The sequence below is a fragment of the Typopeltis vanoorti genome, chromosome 14 (genome assembly GCF_054136105.1).
Source record: "Typopeltis vanoorti isolate ZY-2024b chromosome 14, IOZ_Tvanoo_1.0, whole genome shotgun sequence".
Classification (NCBI taxonomy): domain Eukaryota; kingdom Metazoa; phylum Arthropoda; class Arachnida; order Uropygi; family Thelyphonidae; genus Typopeltis; species Typopeltis vanoorti.
This window is the reverse complement of record NC_143562.1, coordinates 65,009,943-65,027,481: the sequence shown is the minus strand read 5'-3', so window position 1 is coordinate 65,027,481 and position 17,539 is coordinate 65,009,943. Positions and strand designations below refer to the sequence as shown.

The following is a 17,539-nucleotide window of genomic DNA, read 5'->3' as shown; positions in this document are numbered from 1 at the left end:
GGAGGTGTCACGAAATGAAATAAAATAAATGGTTCTCCATCTAATTTTCTAAGCTTTTTTTGTTAGAATACTTTAATAACCTGCTATAATTGGAGATAGCACATTATGAATCAAAGAGATACTACATAGTTGCCTTGACTTCTGAGATCAGTGGATTTAACACCCTATGATTTCCTCCTGTGTGTTGTATACAAAGTGACACTGTGTGTGTGTGCGTGCGTGCGTGCGTGTGTGTGTGTGTGTGCGCGCGCGCCACCACTGTTACAAAGCATTGGAAGTAAAACATAGAATTGCTAGTTATTTTTGTGATGCTACAAGCAAAAATCTGACATGAAATAGAATAGTGTTCAGATTTTTCATGTGACTTAGAACCCACAAATGAAAATTTATGGGAGTGATTCCGTATGTAAAATTCCCAAGTTAAATTTAGAGTTTATTTAGTATTATTTATTTCAGTTTTAATAGACTGATGTTTATGAGAATTTAAATCTCTGTTATTTCTTTTTGAATAGTGATGTGTGTATGTGTATATATAGTCATCATCATTACCAAAGAACTGATAGATACCACATTTTTATGATATATATCAGTTCTTTGGTAATGTTTTTATTATTATTATTATTAACCCCACACATGTGAGATCTTGAAACCTATAATAAAAATGTTAGGCAAGTGATGAAGGAATCTATTGAAAAGTTTCTTGAAAAGCTGGAGATTATACTCATTGGGGAAGGTTGTTCAGAGAACAGAGGCAGATAGAATGAAAAAAGAAGATGAAAATTTGGTGCAATATGTTTGGATGTGTATGGATGTTGAATATTCCAGTGGCCACTTTTGTTCTTATAAGATTAGAGGAAGTGGAGGAATAGTAGTGGCAGTTTGGTAGAGCAACAATCGTGAAAATAATAATGTAGAAACAGAATACCACAAAAGTGACTACAGGGAGTTAGAGAGAGAAGTCAATCTATTAGGTGGTTTGCTTTCTTCTGTATACAATCAAGAATTCTTAGGGATGTTTTGGGTGCACCACTCCCATGTGAGAACAGTATTCTAAGGTACATGGATTTATAAAAGCATTAAGAATTGAGCAGGAGGGGAGGTAGCATTTGAATGGAAAAAGAATACATAATGTTTTTGAAGATGATTAGGCTATGGATAGGCTATGTTTATGACAGGATAAGCTAGATGTGAAATCCACTCAAAGAGAAAACTGATCTCAATCTCAATGGGTAATCAGAACGTTATGAAAAGCAAAAGATTTTATTTTCCCAATTTTAATATAATGGTTTCAAACATTAACCTCCCTACCAGCCAAGTGGATGAAATAGTGAGACCAAATTGCACTTCTTATCCATGTTATGCAATGGGTATTACAGAATCGTATCCAGATTTAGTCTATAGATGTCATGCCAGTTGGGATAACCATTGACTAAGAAACAATTTCTGTATCATTTCCTAACAGTGGTACATTATTATGGACCATGATCTATTGATTTGGGAAGCTGACAGCCAGTGATTGTTTGCCTCTCTAAATGACATATTCTTATTTCCAATTTCTGGGAATGAGCTGCTAGAAAAAGCATCATCCAAAGACTTTACAGAGCCATTGAAATATATACTATCACCATGAAACAGTCTCCTATTCTGGATGAATTAGGAAAAAAAAAAAAAGAAAGAAAGAAAAAAAAATCCAAGGCTAATCGGAGCCTAAGGCAGATGATATCACCAAAATGAAATGATGAAAACATTCCTACAATTGAATTGTCATGAATTCTGACAAAATATCGATGACATCAAGGTGATATCAATCATCGGTTTCTGCCTACAGGAAACATACCTGAAGTGGAATGATGTCCAGCATTACGAGATGTTGCCATCATTCATCCCCTGTCCTTATGAACATACCCATGCCATCCATGCCATCCATGCCATGCAGTATAGAAGCAGTTGCTATCTGACGCTCAGTCAGAATAATAATAATAGTATGCTGCATCTACCTTCCTTTTGCTGTGGCTTTTCCAAAGATGACTTTCATGATGTCATTGCAGTTACTATCCCCTCCTCCTTACTTTTGATGTGAGATTTAAATAGACATACTACTCTGGGGTAGTTATGTCTATTTAACAATTTGGTGTAGTACCCAAAAAACATCAGAGGAAGAGTGGAGTGTAAGCTCAACAACAAAATAATCTCTTCCTCTTGAGCATGGAAATCAACATCTTGCATAGCCTATTCGAACATTCACTACCATTGACTTAACTGCCTGCTCACTCTCCCACTGTTCAAGTGGGAAACTGACGTTAACTTATATGGGAGTGACCACCATTTCCCCTTGGTATCGACCCTTTTACATGGTTGCCTATGTAATACATGGCCATGTGGTTCACTGTGTGATGCATTGAACCTGTCAGTGAATCACACAAGTATTACACAAGCTGCAACAACTACAAATCCTATAACATCTAGTCAGTTTCCATGTTTCTCTAAAATTTGGTGGAATGATGATTGCACAGCAGCCAGGAAAACTCAGAAGAAAGAAGAATATCTTCTTCAGATATTCCACATCTTTCAGATGTGCTCAAGCAAGATACATCCATCTTCAGATCCAAAAGGAAATCCTGGATCCAGTACCCATCTTCCTTAATGAGCAACCAACAGTACGGAAGTCTGGGATAAAATCCAGACTTCTGTATTGTTGGTAAAAACTTCTGATAAAATCCAGAAAATGAAAGGCAGATATACCACCCTCCAGCTCTCCATCCCAGAACATAATGGATGCACAGTTGTTGACAGTAGTTGCATACAGCAATTACCAACACACCCAGAGAGATTTTTTCTAGAACATCAGTAGCATCCCTTCAAGTTACTTGTTGAAGAATGCAAAGCATTCTTCAACAAGTTTTCATCAAATTGTACTGAAGAATACAACAGACTATTCACTAAAGAAATGAAAGTGGCTTTGTTAAATGTCACCCAGCAGCTGTTGAACCAGACATCCACTATGGAATGGTCAGACATTTGTTGTTGTCAGCCATGGATCAACTGCTGCATAGAACAGAATTTTCTGTTAGAGCATATTTCCAGATTCCTAGCAAAAGACCACCGTTATTGCCTTTCCTAAGCCAGGGAAGGATCCAAAATCCCCAGATAACTATTATCCAATTGCTCTGACCACCTGTTTGTGCATGATTCTGGAAAAAATTGGTTAGCACTCATGTTTTATGGTTTCTGACGAGAAACAACCTTTTCCCCCCAGAACACAATCTAGTTTCCACATACAGTTTACCCTTAAACAACACAGGTTAGAACTGCATGGGCCACTTATATGCAGATTTTTTTTTCAATAAATATATTGGAACATTTCTGGAGATTTGCAACAATTTGAAAAAACTTGCAGGCAAACCATGCACCTTAGAAATATAGAAAAAATTAAGAAAAAGTTAGATATGTCATGAATGCATAAAATATGTGTAGATGTTATTCTATTTTATCATTTACTACCATAAAATATACACAAGTCTATTATAAAAAGTTAAAATTTATCAAAACATATGCACACAAACACTTACAGACCATACATGGTGCCATTCGCAGTTGAGAGAAATGTAAACAAACGTAAAGATGCAGTATTAATTCATAACAGTCATAAAATTAACTGTTATTAATTAATTAGCATAAAAAAATTTTTATAATGATTCATTCATTAGTGTATAGGCTAGACTACCATCAACCAATCATATCAATTACACTAGGCTACCATAAAGCAATCATATTGCCGCTTTCTTCGTTATATACCTGTAAATAAATATGAATTTCTTTTTCACATTATCTTTTCATTTTTGATGTCTAGTGTTAGTAATACATATAACATCTACAATGTTTTGTATCATGTAAGACAGTACTAATATAAGTAGGTACTGACAGACAAACAATTCATCTTGTAAATAGATGACTTAAACTTACGGTATCGATAAATACAATACAATACAGTACTGTAAATGCATTTTCTCTTCCTTGTGATTTTCTTAATAACATTTTCTTTTCTCTAGCTTACTTTACTGTAAGAATACAGTATGTAATACATATAGCATACAAAATATGTGTTAATCGACTGTTAGCTGTTGGGAAAGCTTCTGGTAAACAGTAGGCTATTAGTGAAGTTTTTGGGGAGTCAGAAGTTATATGCAGATTTTCGACTGCGCAGGGGGTCCGCACCCCTAACCTCTAGGTTGTTCAAGAGTCAACTGTATATCATTCTACAACAGATCATCTAGTCCAGATGGAAGCATCCATTAGAGACACCTTCCTAAAATATGAGCACTTAGTATAGATTTTCTGTGATATAGAAAACACATATCAAAGCACACTGCTTGGAGGTTTGGAATACTGAAAACCCTACACAATTTCACAATTTTGGTCTCAGAGAGAGTCTTCCTTTTTTTATCAATAACTTTCTGTCTAACTGAATCTTCTGAGTGAGAACCACTTTCTCCCGACTAGACACCCAAGAAGAGGGAGTCTCACAAGTTTCAGGTTTAAGTGTCACACTTTTTTCAATCAAGATTAACTTGATAACTAAACAACCTCCTCCAATCTTAAGTAATGCCCTCTGTGTGAATGACTTTACTATCTTCTGTCATTCGTGTAAATGAGGATCATAGAAAGACAACTGCAGCATGTCATCGATCATCTTACAAAATGGGTGCTTGCAAATGGATTTCAGATTTTCATGGCAGAAAACAGTTTGCTTGCATTTTTGTTGCAGACATAGTCTTTGTTGTTGGCTTCTGGTGCAACTAGAACAAACATTAATCCTAGTTGCACCAGAAGCCAACTTCTTGGGACTCTTATTTGACAACAAAATCAGTTTCCTCTCTGATATACATAAATTACAAGAGAAGTGTCATAGATTAATGAACATGCTTCAATCCTATCTTTCACCTCTTGGGATGCAGAAAGACTTTTTTTTGCTCTGTCTTTATTTCATGCATATTTTTAAGATTAGAACTTGATTATGGGTCCCAAGTCTGTGCTTCTGCCAAAAAAGTTCTCTATGATGGCTAGACCCTGTTCACCATCAAGCCATATGAATTGCAACTTGAGCATTTCAAATTTTACCCATCTCTAATCTATACATCGAAGTAAATGAACTACCTTTGTCACTTCAATGTCAACAACTGTCTGTATTATATGTTACAAAAATAAAATCCCTACCAGACCGTCCTATGTGGCCGACTGTTTGTTAATATTTGTCTTCTCCTGGGGTCTTGTACCTTCCATAGTGCCCTCAAATACCAGGCAAGGAAGTCTGTCTGGTTCCATTCACACAATGTGACCAAACCAATGGAGTTGATGCTCTTTTAACTCTATAAAGAATTGTTGTGTTAGGGATATTCAAATCTTGCAGCACTTGTGCATTTGTCTTATGTTCTGTCCAGTGAGTTATCTTGATTTTTCTGACTTCAAATTTCATTTCAGAAGCCAACAGTTTCTCTGCTTCTTTTTTGAAGGTCCAGATTTCTGTCCTGTTAGAGAGCTGTTAGTAGTATTATATTTTTGTATAATATTATTTTAGAGTTGTAGGAATTTTGTTGTTTTTCCAAATTTTATTCATTTTATTCATCATTGATCATACTATGAAGAGTGTTTTATTGTTGCTATGTCATTTGAAGTCAGATTTGCTCCTAGATCAGGGGTCGCCAAACTTCTTTGACCGTCGACCCCTTCAAGAGTTTTTTGACTTTTTATCCACCCCCTCTATTTTACTATTATGTAATTATAATAGACAAACAAAAAAAAAAGACACTTATGTGAGTTTTTAGATTGTTTATTTTATAGTTACAGTGTTTATTGTATGTATAATATAGTATATATTATTATATTGGCTTAACCTCAAAGGGACACGTTTTTGTTTTTGATGTCCTTTTTAACATTACATATTTCATGAAAGGGATAAATAATATATAAAATTTAATTTTGATAACAAAATAACAATAATACAATCTTCCTTATATATATGAAAATAAGACTTTTATTAACTTAGTATACAATTTATTAAAGTTCTCAATGTGAAGGGTGTGCTTCGTGACTCTTGACAAGATTAGCCATGTTGGGTTCAAAATCAGTAAGTTTCAGCCTTAAATCGCCCCGTAAATGGTAATAAACTTACCATGTACATGTAGTACATGGTTTCAGCCATGTACGAGCTTGGAAATGCAAGCAAAAAGGGGAGTACCACTTCAGAAAGTTTTGGATATTTTTCTACAACATTTATATTCGTCCAAAAGTAACTTAATGTCCTATTTTAAAAAAGCGTCTTAGCTTCAAGATCAACTGACAATTCAATAAGTTCATTTTGTAAGTTACATTCGATATTTTCGATATCTGCAGAAAATGGCATGATAACCCAATCTGGAATGTGAATGTTTTCAAAATCCGCAAAGCGCAATTTAAAATTATTGCTCAAAATTTGAAGATGTTTTGTGTATATTTCTAAGTCTTCATCTTTTACTTCCAATTGCCGTAGAATTGAAAAGTACTGAAAATCTTTTCGTAACAATGATGATATAAATAAGGCTAATTTAGCTTGGAAGCCTAAAAGAATCGTCTGAGCTTGAATAATCGAGCTTGACATCTTTACTTGTAGACGGGTCTGTACATCATTAAATTTTGAAAATAGCCGAATTAAATATTACCCGTACAATGATGTCTTATATTTTTCTATCGACCCCCTAACAATGTTATATCGACCCCTGGGGGTCAATATCAACCACTTTGGCGACCACTGTCCTAGATAATTAAAACCATTAACTTGTTCTATGGTTTCCTGACTAAGTGTTATCTGTATATCTTCTGGGTGTTTTCCAGTTTTCATCAACTTAGTTATACTTGAATTTATAATCATATAATTTCTGCAGGTTTCTTGTAATTTTTTTTTCAAGTTGGTATCGTTCCATAATTATTTTTCCTCTTGCTTGCCACATAGCAGAAAAAGTCCCTTGGATATTAGCTTTGACCTGACTGGCCAATCTCTTTTCATATTCTATTTTTTCTTTTTTAACCATGCTTGTCACTTTTCTGGCCTGCAATTTATATTCTTCATGCATCTGTTCACTATAAACTTCCTCCATAAGAACTTCTTTTCTAGCACTACTTGCTTGATTTCACTGTTCATCCATCTCACTCCTACTCTGTTTATTTGCTTAACTCTTGATATGCAGTTATGTATTGCTTGTGTTAAATACTGCATTATCATTTCTCGTAGTTAACATCTTTTCTGCACAGTTCATCAACGCAGTGTATTGATGCTAGTTGACCACAGAGCTTTTCATATTCACCCACCTTATAGTTCCACATATAGTCCTTCTTGGTAACAACTTTTTCCCTGTTTTGACTACCTTCCAAACCAGTACCTCATTCACAATCACATCCTGTGAGGATATTACCAAATCCAAACTGATAAACTTTGTGTTGCTTCCATCCTTAGATAGTATCCTGCAGAAACTCAACTTCACTCTCTTTGTTACCACACACTATCTCTTCTTTCCAATCCACATTCCTATAATTAAAATCTCCCATTAGGATCATCATCCTTTTACTTTCCCAACTAATTTGTCTAAACATTTCACAATCAGTGTTCTCCACATTCCCTGGCCTATAACAACATCCTATTCTATTGATCTCAACTTATTATTATTATTATTATCTTGGGCAACTCCAAGGCATCGACAGACTCATCGAGGGAGGCCCTAACATCATGTCAAGAGCAACTATTCGACATTCACACAGTATCTATCATACCTTGCCTTGAACTCATTCACGGTCATAGCACCCACAACAGACTCTGGCAGCTTATTCCACTCATTCACCACTCTCCAAGTAAAAAACCTAGTTCTAACACCCCTGCTAACCACACTCTTGCCCAGCTTCCATGTATGGCCCCTAGTCCTCCCACTACAAATATCTTCTGGATTAATCCTATAGAAACCCTTCAGTAATTTGAATGTCTCAATCATATCACCCCTTTTCTGCCTATCAACCAATTTTTGCAACCCACAAATCTTCAACCTGTTTTCATAAGGTTTATTCCACAGACCTGCTATAATCTTAGTCACTCGTCTCTGGATCCTCTCCACCTCCTCCCAATCAAGAAGAAACCCTGGCGCCCATATCTGGGCACAGTAGTCTAGATGGGTCTTATCAAGGCTAGATATAGAGGAACAATAACTTGTTTGTCTCTGCTTATTAAAGTATTTTTCAGCAACCAAGAGTGATTTGATGAGCTGATTTAGCCACTTTTGTGATGTGCCCCATAAACTTCAGCTCCCTGTCCACCAAAACTCCCAAATCTCTGGTCTCGTCAATCTCCTGGAGTACGGTTCCACCATTGTGTGATATACTGCTGCTAATCTTTTAACCTTACACTTTGCAACATTAAATTGACATCCATTCTCCTTAGCCCAGTCTTCCAAACTATCCAAATTATCTTGCAAAATTTTGACATCCTGTGCACTCACTGTTGCTCTACCCAACTTTGCATCATCAGCAAACAAATGAACACTTCCTCTCAGATCCTTTCCTATATCATTAATGAACAAATTGAAAAGTAGTGGTCCAAGAACAAAACCCTGTGGCACACCACTAGTCACAAGCTGTTTTTTGGACTCCACTCCTGAATAAACCACTCTCTTATCTCTCCATCTCACCAACCCTATATCCATCCCCATCTGCTCCAGTTTACTGATTAGAGTAACATGTGGCATCCTGTCAAAGGCCTTGGCAAGGTCCAGTAGAATCACTGTAAACCCATTACCCTTATCCAGTTCAGCTGTCATTGTGTTATAAAACGTGAGCAAGTTACTGAGGCATGATCTACCCTTCACAAAACCATGTTGTCCCCCATACAGTATCCCATTTTCATCTATCCAGTCCTATATTCTTCTCTTGACTAATTTCTCCAAGACCTTGACAACGATTCCTGATATGCTAATCGGTCGGTAATTTACAGCAGTAGTCTTAGAACCTCCTTTATGCAGTACTATTTTCCCCTCTTTCCACCCCCTCGGGACTAACCCAGACCTGAGACTCAAATTAAACAAAATAGTTAAGGGTACTGACAATTCTTTAGCCGCTTCACGTATGACACGAGCTGGTATACCATCCAATCCCACAGATGTATTGACATTGAGGTTTTGCAATAGACTACTCACCTCCACTTCATTCACCACAATTCCGTATAATCTATCGGTTCATTCATTTCTGCAATGTCACCACCTGGAAGATATATTCTTGCAAAGTGCTCGCTCAGTAATTCAACTATATCAGCTATATCAACAACTTCACACCAAATAGCTTCAAAATATTTACACATACCACTATTTTCCACTTCCACTTTTGAAGGATAAAATTCCTCCCTCTCATTAACAGTACTTCCCCTCCTCTCTTCACCTTCCTATCCTTTTGGAAAATTCTATCTCCTACCATTTCTCATCCTGACAGTATATCATCCTTGGTCAACCAAGTTTCTCTTATATCAATTATCTTTGGGCATACTGATTTGGTATGCTACAAATTCAGCTCTTTTATTTCTGCTACTCTGTATATTAGTATACAAGCATAACAATTCTCCACTCTCTTTGATACCCACCAACACTATCATTCTGACTATTCCCGTTTTGCCAATCCAAACTCTGACTTTCATTCATATCCTTATTCCCACTGCATCACTATGCCATGTCAGAAACACTTCCTCACCTCCACCTCTCTCTCTCTCTCTCTGTGTATATATATATATATATATATATATATCTTCTTTCTGTTCATTCACAACCTATTTCTCAACCTCTAATCCTTAGCGATACTAATTTCACATGACCCCTGTGTGCTCTTAGTAAACAACAGTCACTCCAGATGTCTAAATTGAAAATGTAATGTTATATTTTCAACTCATTAAAAAAAAAAATCCTATTTTCTTTTCGAAACATTGCATGTTACATTAAATGGATTGGTTTCTTTGTGTGATGATAATGACGATGTATATATACCAATTCCTAGCAGTATTTCATCTTTATAATTATATCATCCTACATTATCCACAAAACAGCAAAAGAAAATAAAGCTCACATTCCAGTCAGTAGTTTTCCTCCAATTCTGCAATATTGGAGTCTCGCATAATTTATGAACTACTGTGATAACTTGTATTTTCTACAACTAAAGTTGTTGTTGTTGTTTTTTAATTAAATTTTACTCCACAGTGAAATTGTGATGATTTCATATGCAGGTGGTGAATGCCCAAGTTCAGCTGCTGGGTAAAGATTGTTACCCATCATTCAACCATTAAAAATACAACCAAATATTACATAAAACACGCACACACATACACATTGATACTTTTATAAAATAATCATCATAAATTTTCTCCGATTTCTTTTATCATAAAAAATTCTGTAATATGACATATTGCAAATTCTGTATCAATTTCATATTAATTTCAAAGTCATTAGCATATCAACAGGCTTCTGCATGCAGATTTTGCATAAAGCTTCATGATGTCTTATCTTCAGTTTTTTATTCCAGAGATTAAATGATTACAAGTTCTTCCTTAGATGTAACCTCTGGAAACTAAGTATCTCATTCTAGGAGTTACTTTTAGAATTGAAGGATAATCTTTTGTAAAATAAATTTATTATATCAGTTAATTTGAAATGTGTTTTTTACGTTATTATTCGGTGCTACAGTAAAACTTTTACTTTTTTGCTCTGCAGTATGTGATATGCAGAAGTGGATTAGTGTTAATATAATGTTATTCACCAGAAATATTATTAAAAGAGAGCGAGCGAGAAGTACAAAATAAAGAAATATACATAACAAGCACATGTAATGATTTGTTGCAAAATCTGCTTACCGAAGCCTGATATTTAAACTGGCAGTAGCATGAAATGATTTGTCACATCCTATCTTAGGAATAAATATAATATAATTTGTCTGTTGTCCTGCACGAACACATTAATACCATCAGTTAATATGGAATTAGTGTCTAACACACAGTTAAGCTTGGGATCTTGCTTGTTAGCCTGTTACTAAATATGAGTAAAATAAACTTACAATAGAAAGTTAATTTTGCTTTTCTTTTTACTGCATATATAACTAACTAAAATTATTGATTATGGTGGAATTATTTTGTACTGCACTTAGATATTAGCCGTTTGCATTGCTTATTATTGTTTACATTAGAACACTACAGGTATTTGATGGCTAAATATGATTGTGCCCTATTATATTGATGATATTCTAAATACACTTCGAAGTAATAGTTCACACAACTTAATATTCCACCTAGTTATGTGCTTTAATGTCTTATTATTTCTCATTTAATTCTTTTGAAAATCAAACCAAAGCTGCATGCTGTGCTTATACTTAGTTTTCATCCTTAAACCTCCACAGTAACTGTGTGTAAGTGTTCCAAGGGATGAGACAACTTAATCTAAGGGTGGCTATACTTTGACCAGACAGATCAGGATTCAAATACAGTTCTATACTTGAACATTATTATACAATATTTAAATTTTTTCTGTAAGCAGAAGTAGATGCTTTTAACATAACAGTATGTGTTGAATCTAAAAGTGACATACATGTTGTTCTATCATCCACAGTTTTCTTAGAAACAGTTGTTTGTTCAGCAGAAGTCAGACAGTATCATTGAGTTACATTGAGTCAGTTTGAAGTTGGTATATCCCAGAATGCTGTGTTGATGGTCACACTTTCATGAAAGAGCAAGAGCATGCAGCTTTGGTTTGATTTGTTCTTCAGACAAGCTTTTACAGAAAGAACTACAATATATAACTTCTTCCTTTCTATCTAATGGTTATAAGAATCACTTCATTAAAAGAACTTTGAGTAGTTTTAATATATCTTCCTATCCCTTATGTACAAGGCATCAGTGAACGTATAGCAAAAGTTTTAAAACCACTGAATATTTTTGTTGCCTTTCGACCGTTTAGAAAAATCTCCACCTTTCTCACTTCTCATAAGGACAAGCTTCCACATCTTAATCATCCAGGTGTCTACCAGATTCCGTGCTCTTGTGGATTGTCTTATTTTGGACAAACGGGAAGATCTGCCTCTATTTGGCTAGAAGAATACCAATCTTATATTGAATACTTTAAACCTGAAAAGTCTGGACTTGGAGAACATGCCATCTTTACTAGACATAGAGTTCATTGGAGAAAGACAAGAGTTCTTCACAAAAGTCAGTTCCTCATGGAAAGCCTTTATAAAGAAACATGTGAAACTCTGCTTCATTCTCCTAACTTAAACAGATCCGACGGCTTACATCTATCCCCTTTATGGGAGATAGTATTTTACAAATCAGCTAATCTTTCCTAACTTTTATTGTATTGATTTTTATTTTTTTATTTTTTAGGAAATTTATTGACCTTTTTAGTTATCTTACACCAGCTACTTAGGTGGTGCTTTTTGGAATTGTCAGTTATTGTTTAATTTGAGCTTAATATGTACTGAAGATGCCTGTGATACACAGGCGAAAATTATACTATTAAATAATCTTTGTACATGAGTTTTTTCCGTTATTAATTTTGTATCAAATCAAGCTCTTGCAATAGTTATAATAGTTCTAACTCATTTATCTCTATCCTTTCATCTAGAGAACTGAGTATGCCTGGAAAGTATATCTTGTGAAATGAACATTGTCAACTCAGCTATTTCCAATGCATCTGACACTTTCTATGAACTGATGTTCTTCTATTGTTGTTCTCTCTTTTTTGACATCATACCAAATTTTTTTCTTTTCTTGTTGCTTTTATATCACATTTCACTCACTCACTCACACACACGCATACACACGCACACGTACGTGCTGTTACCTCTTTCTCACCATTATCGCCATCTTGCATGCCAACACTCCATTCATGGAACTCTTAGCATTTGTCACTTTGATATGACTGTATTCAATACCTCACAATCCTCATTCTGATTTATCACACATTTCTATCATATTCCAGCACCACAGTCTCCGTTTCCTGCAAGCTTCTCACATTTACCAATGCATATATTCTACACATGCCACATTGAGCAATTTTTTTTCATGTCAAATTCAAAAAAAGGACTCATGGCCTCTTTCTCACACACACACACTATCAATAAAATTGCTATTAAATAAGCACTCAACTATGCACATGATTAATTAAACACACACACACACACACACACACACACACACACACACTAATTCTTAATTTGAAAAATACTCATACTAGGCTGGACTATTAAAAATTATTTTTTCAGCAGCAACTACAATACATGCAGTATCATGAACAGAACTAACCCATTTTTGATCATTTTATGCATGACTATTATCATTATTATTATTATCCTCGGACCCCTCATGAAGTCAGCCTCATTGAGAGATGACAGAGGGACCTCTGTCATACACACAGCTCATCATCCCATGTGCTAAATACATTCACATTCTCTGCAGCCACCACCACTCTTCAGCAATGCATTCCAGTCATTCTCCACTCTCCATGCATAAAACCCATATCTCACTCATTTGCTCACACTCTCCTTATACTGCTTCCAGGGATGATCTCTTGTTCTCCCCCCTATTCCCCCACCATTCTATGAAAAATCTCTTCAATGATAATCTATTAATAACCCCTTACCAACTTATATGTCTATTATATCACTCATCCTCCTCCTATTCATTGTACTCTATGCATTGACCAAATCTATGCACAGTAGTCCACATGTGACCTAATCAAGGTCTTATACTCATCAGAATCTTCTTATCTCTACGAGTCACTGTCCTTCCATCATTGCCAGAATTGGTTGTGCTGTCCTTACATACTATAAATTTTCTATACTATAAAAATATAGAGTATAACTAAACTAATTATAAAAACTTCTGCCTTCTGGATATGTAAATATGACCTGCATAGTATAACACTGAACAAAAATTAAGAGGTAGGTAGCTGAAACAAATTGCACAAAGATAAGAGCTTTATAGTATCATGATACTATAAAGTTCTCATCTTTGTGCAATTTCATCTGCCTTATAGCTTATAAATAAGTTATGCAGAATTTTGATAAACTGTATTTAATACAACATGTTTAGTGTTTATAAGTTTGAGGTATGAAAGTGTAAAGTTGTGAATCAAAGTTAGGCATATGGTTTTTCAAACCTGGATAGAATAAGTGAATTTATTATTAGACAAACAGAGTATCCACATTTAAAAAAATCTAATTAACTTAAATTAGCTTAATCTGTTTAGTTCTAGTTTAAAAATTGTTGGTTTATATGGAATTTTGACTTGCTATGGAATCATGATAATTTAATCATTATGTGATATTTACAGAGATTCTAAAGAACTACAGAGTTGGATAGACACTATAAACTTTGTAGCTGCCAGTTTATCTGCACCACCTTTAGCTAGTGCAGTTGGATCACAAAAAAAATTCCAGAGGCCTCTTTTACCAGTTACACATACAAAGTTAAATTTTGTAAGTCAAACTAATTTTTATGCTAATAGCTATATCAGTTTTTACAACTTAGTTACATTCTTTAAAAAATGTGCACATAACATGTTTTGGTTTAGTTACATAGGGAAATCTTCTCCATATTCTTTCCTAATCATCAATTGTAAATGTACATAATTTCACCACTTGACATTTTTCCATTGTTCCATCTGCATGTGCAATGGAAAAACATAGTGTAGCATTTATACACTTAGTACTGAAAGTGTAATATCAATTTTTCAGATAGTACAAGTGATTTACGAATAAGAACACAGCTGAGCTCATGATGCTGTTCATTGCACACATCGGTGGTGTAAACAAACCACTTCCACCACATAGTTACTTTTGGCTTAAATGCTTTCTCTGTTTTATTTGAATCTTTTCTTTCTCATTATGATTCTGTGACATCATAGTAGCATCTATGATCATGTTTGAACTCCCGCATCATCCTCTGTTTCTCTGATCTTGTTTCTTGTATAGTATGTTATAGCTAAGTCTGTATAAGACTGATATGGTTTTCAGGATATAGTTTCTTCTTTAATAGTCTTTCTTATAAGCAGTAGCCATAAACTAGGCATTATAATTTTTCTCGTATCAATAAATGTTTATATTTTGTTTGTTTTTGTTGAACATTGTTATAAATAAATAATTCTTAACACTTAGTGCACAAGTTCCTTTATCCCTCACACACAAGAAGAATCATTCTTATTGAAGGATTTTTTTCTTCAAAATGTTCAGAACTATTTGACTATCTGATAGTGTTCAGCAAAAACAAAATGTATTCATCCATAGACACAAGGAAAAACAGCTTATTTGAGATATACTGCATAACTGGAGTACAAGGGTGCAGTTTTGTTCATCATCATCAAATTCCTGCCATGTACTCTCAATGGGTGTACAGGATATGATAGTACTACATGAAAAAAATTACATCATTACTAACTTCCTATCTACAATTTTCCTCCAAATCAGTCTGTTACTTGTCAAGACTCCAACATTATCAGATCATATATTTCTATCGTCTAAGGCACTTTGGACCGTATCAATCCACCTATACCTTGGTCTTCCTCTGGGTTGTTTTGCTGCCAACCTGGCAGAGAACACTTGTTTTGCTAATCTTTCCTCGCCCATTCTGTTTAAGTGACTATATCACCTGAGATTAGCTCTGCTAACGCATTCCTGGATGCCGACAATGTCAAGTTCTTTCTTAATATCCTCATTTTTTAATATGATATTGCCATTGATGCCATCTATTCTCACCTATAATCTTTCTCAGGACTCTCATATCTGCGGTCTCTAGTCTTTGGTCAGTGTTTTACTTCTGACCCAGCTCTCAGATCCAGTAAGTTAAAACTGGTTTGGACACTGGTCTGGACACAGCTAATTTAGTGTTCCAACTAATTTCTCTCTTATTCCATATGAATTTATTCAATTGACTTCCTACCATACCAGCTTTGTCGATTCTGTTGTCTATTTCCATATTTAATTTACCATCTTTGCTAAAAAATTGTCCTAAGTAACTGAAATGTTTTACTTGTTCCACAGGTTCTCCGTTCACAATGCAGTCAACATTTTCAACGATTCTGCCTATTTTCATCGTCTTTGTCTTGTTATTGCTGACCTTCATACCATATCTATTACAACAGCTATTCAATTTAGTCAGAGAATCTTGCAGACTTGTAGCGGATTTATTTGGAAGTATAACATCATCCGCATAAAGGAAAGAGCTGACATTAACATCTCCAATTTTGATATCATGTTTAATACCACTTTCCTTCATAATGTGATCCATATAGATAATGAATAACAGGGATAATGTACATCCTTGTCTCACACCAGATTTAACATTAAACCATCTTCCTGTACTTCCTTCAATTCTAACTGCTGATTTACAACTCAAATAAAGACTAAGTATTGCTTGATATAATGCCCCATTGACACCATATAACTGCAGCGTATTGAATAGCTTCTCTCTTGGCACCTTGTCATATGCCTTTTCCAGATCGACAAAACTTAAATACAGATCTTTGTTATATTCCCATGCTTTTTCGACTATTTGTCGTAAAGTGAAGATATGATCCTGACAGCCTCTATTTCGCCTGAATCCAGCTTGTTCTTCACCAAGCTTTTCTTCCACAATTCTTCTCAACTGTTTCTCAAGTATACTTGCATAGATCTTACCAGGAACACTCAGTAGGGAAACACCTCTGTAATTCTCACATTCAGTTTTATTTCCCTTTTTATATATGGGTACTATGAGAGCTCTACTCCAATCGTCAGGAATTTGTCCCTCTGTCTAGGCTTTCTGAACTATGCAGTGTAACCACTGTAAAACTCGTATACCACCATACTTCAGCATTTCTGGTCGAATATCATCTACCCTGCCTTTCCACATTTCAAGCCTTTGATGGCTTTTTCTACTTCAAGTATGGATATGTGTTCCTGACTGCATGCCTGGTCAGTGTTTTTTACCACTGTGCTGTCATCACTGCTTGTTTCATTTAGCAGTTTTTCAAAGTAATTACTCCATACTTCAAGGATATCTTTTTCTCCCGTTTTCATGTCACCTTTATCATCTCTAACTCCTTTTACAGCACACTTTCCACCATTCCTAACCTTCTTCAACAACCTTCAGAATATTTTGCCACCTTCTTGATATTTATTTTCTATATTCTTGCCAAAGTTCTCCCATGACTTTTGTTTAGCTAGTTTTACACAGTGTTTAGCTTTCATACATTTGTCTCTGTATTCTCTAAGAGCACAAGCTGACTTATTTGCCAGGAAATTTTGATATGCTTTCTTCTTTTCCTTCAGTGCCTCTAACTTCTTGTGTCTGTGGAGTTCTGATTTTTCTATCCTTGCAGACAACCTCACCACATGCCTCTCTAGCTGAATCAATCAGTGTTTTTTTCAGGGCTTGCCACTGAATCTCCAAGGTTTGGTTCCTGTTCTCAAACTCTTTCATTTTTATTCAATCATGTTTGTATATTTTAGTCTACAGTTCACA

At 35.0% G+C, this 17,539-nt stretch overlaps 1 protein-coding gene across 6 annotated transcripts in view; it reads left to right on the top strand.

Annotated features, from left to right (window-relative positions):
* LOC150099548 (uncharacterized) overlaps positions 1-17,539 on the top strand; it is a 569,663-nt gene that overhangs the window by 504,881 nt on the left and 47,243 nt on the right. For all 6 annotated transcript variants that reach the window (XM_090403425.1, XM_090403424.1, XM_090403426.1 and 3 more), the window contains one exon: positions 14,373-14,517. In XM_090403425.1, coding sequence (XP_090259551.1) covers positions 14,373-14,517 — 145 coding nt within the window. The remainder of the gene's footprint in view (positions 1-14,372; positions 14,518-17,539) is intronic.